We start from the raw sequence: 4,192 nt of genomic DNA on the forward strand, positions 1-4,192 counted from the left end.
CCGGATGTAATGCTTAAACCTTTTAAGTAATAAAGTGTTCCCTTTCAAAAATCGAATAAATGCAACTTGAATCGTGGCGATTCCGAGAAACGCCACTGCAATTTTCAAAGTTTGAAAAATGCCACTGCAATTTTTGCAAACTTTGAAAAACGCCACTGGAAATGGCATTTTTCAAAGTTTGGAAATTGCGGTAGCATTTCTCGGAATCGTCAGAATTTGAGTGACATTTATCCAATTAACCCTTTTAAAAGTGTGTTTCCCGGGCAAAGATGCCAATTTCATCAGCACGTAAGTATAGTTTTGATTGGCCTCTTTGCATAGTTTTACGGCATTTCATCATCAAGGAGAAGCGTGCAGAACAGTAGAGCCAACAAGATTCGTGCTTGCTCTCATTCTGTTTTATTTTTTAAATTTTTACTGTAAGACAGCCAAGGTACATGCAGAAGCATACAGATACCGAGATACAGATCTCCAGATCTCACGTGGTTACAAAACATTTGAATTCTCTACACCGTACTCGTGTGCTTATACAACGTCCGATTCCTGTACATGAACGTCTCAGCCCATGGTGTAGGACGGAGATGGGAGGTTTATGACAGTGCTCTTCACCTTGGTCATCATGTTTATGCTGTTGGTTATCCCCTGGGATCCTATTCCACTGTCCTTCAGACCCTGCAATCCACAGAGACATCACATCATATAGCAACTGGAAGGAGAAAACGAAGTTCTCGGATCAATTCCACAGCGACGTCGAGTCGCGGACACGGTAGCGACGGTACCTGGAAGGGGAAATGGTCCGGACCTCGAGCCGGGGCGGAGTTGATCTGCACAGTTCCACTCTCCATTGCATCACTGATCATGATTGCCTTGTTGATGTCTCTTGTGAACACACATCCCTGAAATACACAAACAATAAGCATCCAAGATTCATAATACGTAGCTTCAAAAAAATTTTAGGGGTATATATACATGATGAAAGATTCATAATAATTTGCTTTCTTAGTGTATAGATAAGTAAACCTGGAGGCCAAAGTTGCTGGCGTTACAATGGTGAATGCCTTCCTCGACCGAGTTGATCCTGATCACGGGCAAGACAGGGCCGAAAGGCTCCTCCCAAGCGATCCTCATATCAGGCCGGACATGATCCAACAGCAACGGCCAGATGAGGTTGCCTTCTCTCCTGTACTCTTGGCAAAAAGTTGCACCTTTCTCCTTGGCATCCATTACCAAGCCTTCAATGAAATTTGCCGAGGATTCTGTTACAACTGGGGTGATATCACAGTCATCCTCTGGTGGGCCAACTTTCAGCTTTGCCACCTTGGCATTGACCTTTTCCACCACGGTGTCGGCCACCGCTTCCATGATCAGAACCACTTTGACTGCAGTGCACCTCTGGCCACTGTGTTGATCACAAGTTCATGTCATATGTGAGTGTAACTTCAAGGATCACCATGGGTGCAAATAAGTAAGATAAGAAAGACAGAAAGGAAGCACAAGCATAAACTGGAAGAAAAAGGCACAATGTTGAACAATACTCTATGACACCACAATACTCTATGGCATATTGTGAACAATACTCTATCTATTCACAATATGTAGTATGACTTATGACACGAGGATGGGAGCATGTGACTGTGAGCTAAGGAAAAGCATATGACACCACTATCTGTTATACATGGCACAACTTGGATGACATGTGTTCTGTTAGCTAAGATGTTATATACAGACATTTTTATTCATTTCCAGTTGTTGCTTGTGGCTCTCTTAAGGAATGGCAGGCCATAAATGCAACAATTCCAGATGCCCAATGGATCAAATCGGAGAAGTGCTATGCACACGATAAACTTTGGACGATGCAGAGACGATGGTTAAATCTGGCCGGAAGTACGTATGTTTGAACAAGTCGCCGGCCGCTGGATTGTTTTGTCGTCCATAAATCGTGCACTTGTATCGTGCATGGAGTAGTTTCGATCAAATCGTATGGAAGACGTGTGGTTTGGCCCTATGAAACACCACCCAATCAATTTTCTTATTTCGGTACCTGTATGAGAAGCCTCCTTTTACTATGTTTGCCGCGACTAGATCGAGGTCTGCATCGTCCAGCACAATGCAAGCATCTTTTCCTCCGAGCTCCATCTGAAGCGGGACCATCCCGGCCTTCTTTGAAATGGCTATGCCGGTATCACCTCCCGTGAAACTAGGAAACAAACAAAAAGATGAATTTTTCGCCTCCGTAGAAAACACGAATGCTAGAAGCAGAAGCAGCTCATTATTTACCTTATGCAGTTGACTCCAGGATGCATTGTGAGAAAATCACCTATTTCAGAACCTTTCCCAGTAACACAGCTTATCAGGCCCTTTGGGAAACCGGCCAGGTGAAAGCAGTGTACCATATGGAGCGCTGCCACCGCGCCCTGATTTTGCACAGTAGCATTTCAGAATTCAGCTGAAAAAATTCAGTAAAATGAAAATGCAGTAACAAAATAAGTATCTATGAAAATCATGTACCTGAGTCGGAGGCTTGAGCACAAGAGAATTGCCAGCAATCAGCGCCGGGCCAATCTTAGAAACCGCCAGGTTGACAGGATAGTTAAATGGCGGGATTGCCAAAACTACTCCAAGAGGTACCTTTATGAATGAGATGGCATGAGATGCAGAGCAACATAACATCGACGCATCATTAGTGTAGGGAATTTGATACAATTCAGGGAACAAGGAAGCATATGTATAATCTTAAGCCTTATATATTCAGACAACTTATAGGAAAGAAAGATGGCTAAACCTGCTCATACTTCTATATTCAGACAATTTTTAATAAACGAGAACAGATCAACAGTTTGTGGGACTAGAGCACACACACGTCTCGCATGATTTATCAGACGCCAGGGCTAATAAAACTACCCACGACGAGCCGTGTGAAATAACTGAAATGCAGGTGTACCTTGGAGCTCAAACAGTACTTGTTGCGCTCATTACCGGGGAAGCTATCGGATACCAGCAGCTTGCCCTCCCCCAGTATCCGGACACCCTCCTCGGCCGTGTACGACACCAAATCGCCGGATCGCACCACCTGTACCAAACCAAACCACGCATCTCTGAATTGTCTCTTAGCATCAGAAGAAGAAGAACCACAATTTTCAACCACAGCAACAAAATAAAAGGGGCCACATGGGCAGTGCAAACGCTGGTGACCTCAGAAACGGCATCCTTGGCCGGCTTGGCGATCTCCTTGACCAGACACTCGGCGATCGGGGCCTTGTGCTCCTTGAGGATGGCCGCCGCCTTGTGGAGCAGCTCCGCTCGCTTCCACAGCGGAGTCCGCGCCCACGCCTTCTGCGCCACCTTGGCGGCGTCCATCACCTTGTTCACCTCCTCCTGTGTGCATGCTGGACAAGGGCGGCCAAACCAAATTCATCAGGAATAAAGTTCTCGGAATCTGGATCTTGTCATACGATCCTACGCAGAAATGCTACTTGGATTCTTTCTCATATGATATGTGCGGTTCTGCCATGGGACCTCCGTTTCAAACGATTTCTGACCACGTTGCTCAGCGAATTACAAGTCAGGTTCCAAAGTTCGTTTCTACCATGGAGAATTCTCATCAAGTTCATTCAATTGGGGCCGGTAAAGAATCGAAAGGGACATCGGTCAATTCGTAAAACTAATGGTGAGTGCGTGCGGCCAGGGTACAGTATTAGTTGCACCGATGAAACCTATGTTTGCTTCGTAAGTATCGAAAGAATTCAACGACACTAATAAGTCACCGTCAAGCATTCAATCACTTCAGGCAGCAAAGCAGAGCAGAGCAATCTCAGTCCCTCTCCCCCAGACCAGGGGGCACACTAGCTGTTCACACAGCCAGTCACACTAGCTCCCGGAGCTAGCGCATGCTGGGTTATCGTCATCTGAAAGAACAAACGAGAGGAGGATCAAGCGTGGCACCTTGCACCCTGTACTGCGTCTGGCGGGTGGTGGGGTTGACGATGGCGACCGTCTTGCCGGAGGCGGACGCGCGCCACTCCCCGTCGGCGTAGTACTTGTAGACCTCGCCGTCCAGCACGTCCGCGAACACCCCCGTCCCCGCCATCGGGGAGGAAGAAGAAGAAGAAGCAAGGGGACGGACGTGCGTGCGGTGTGTGGTGAGCGCTGAGCGGAACGGGAGGGACACACTGCAGGTTAGCCACTAAGCACA

The 4,192-nt window shown here is 46.8% G+C and overlaps 1 protein-coding gene across 1 annotated transcript; it reads right to left on the bottom strand.

Annotated features, from left to right (window-relative positions):
- Positions 1-380: 380 nt before the first annotated feature.
- Positions 381-4,192, bottom strand: LOC125529267 (NADP-dependent glyceraldehyde-3-phosphate dehydrogenase). Its single transcript, XM_048693672.1, has 9 exons — positions 3,943-4,192; positions 3,193-3,386; positions 2,942-3,070; positions 2,509-2,628; positions 2,278-2,414; positions 2,042-2,197; positions 1,021-1,399; positions 780-896; positions 381-672 (listed from the first exon to the last, which is right to left on the bottom strand). Exons 1-9 carry the CDS (start codon positions 4,085-4,087, stop codon positions 559-561), a joined length of 1,491 nt encoding a protein of 496 aa, XP_048549629.1. The 5' UTR covers positions 4,088-4,192; the 3' UTR covers positions 381-558.

This window comes from Triticum urartu, unplaced genomic scaffold (assembly GCF_003073215.2).
Source record: "Triticum urartu cultivar G1812 unplaced genomic scaffold, Tu2.1 TuUngrouped_contig_5470, whole genome shotgun sequence".
Lineage (NCBI taxonomy): Eukaryota > Viridiplantae > Streptophyta > Magnoliopsida > Poales > Poaceae > Triticum > Triticum urartu.

What these genes read in the sequence shown, in the direction of transcription:
- LOC125529267 (XM_048693672.1), bottom strand. Translation starts at nt 4,087, where the DNA reads ATGGCGGGGACGGGGGTGTTCGCGGACGTGCTGGACGGCGAGGTCTAC. An exon ending in GACGCAGTACAGGGTGCAAG is followed by an intron (nt 3,387 to 3,942) that starts GTGCCACGCTTG and finishes GCCCTTGTCCAG; the next exon opens with CATGCACACAGGAGGAGGTG. An exon ending in CCAAGGATGCCGTTTCTGAG is followed by an intron (nt 3,071 to 3,192) that starts GTCACCAGCGTT and finishes GGTTTGGTACAG; the next exon opens with GTGGTGCGATCCGGCGATTT.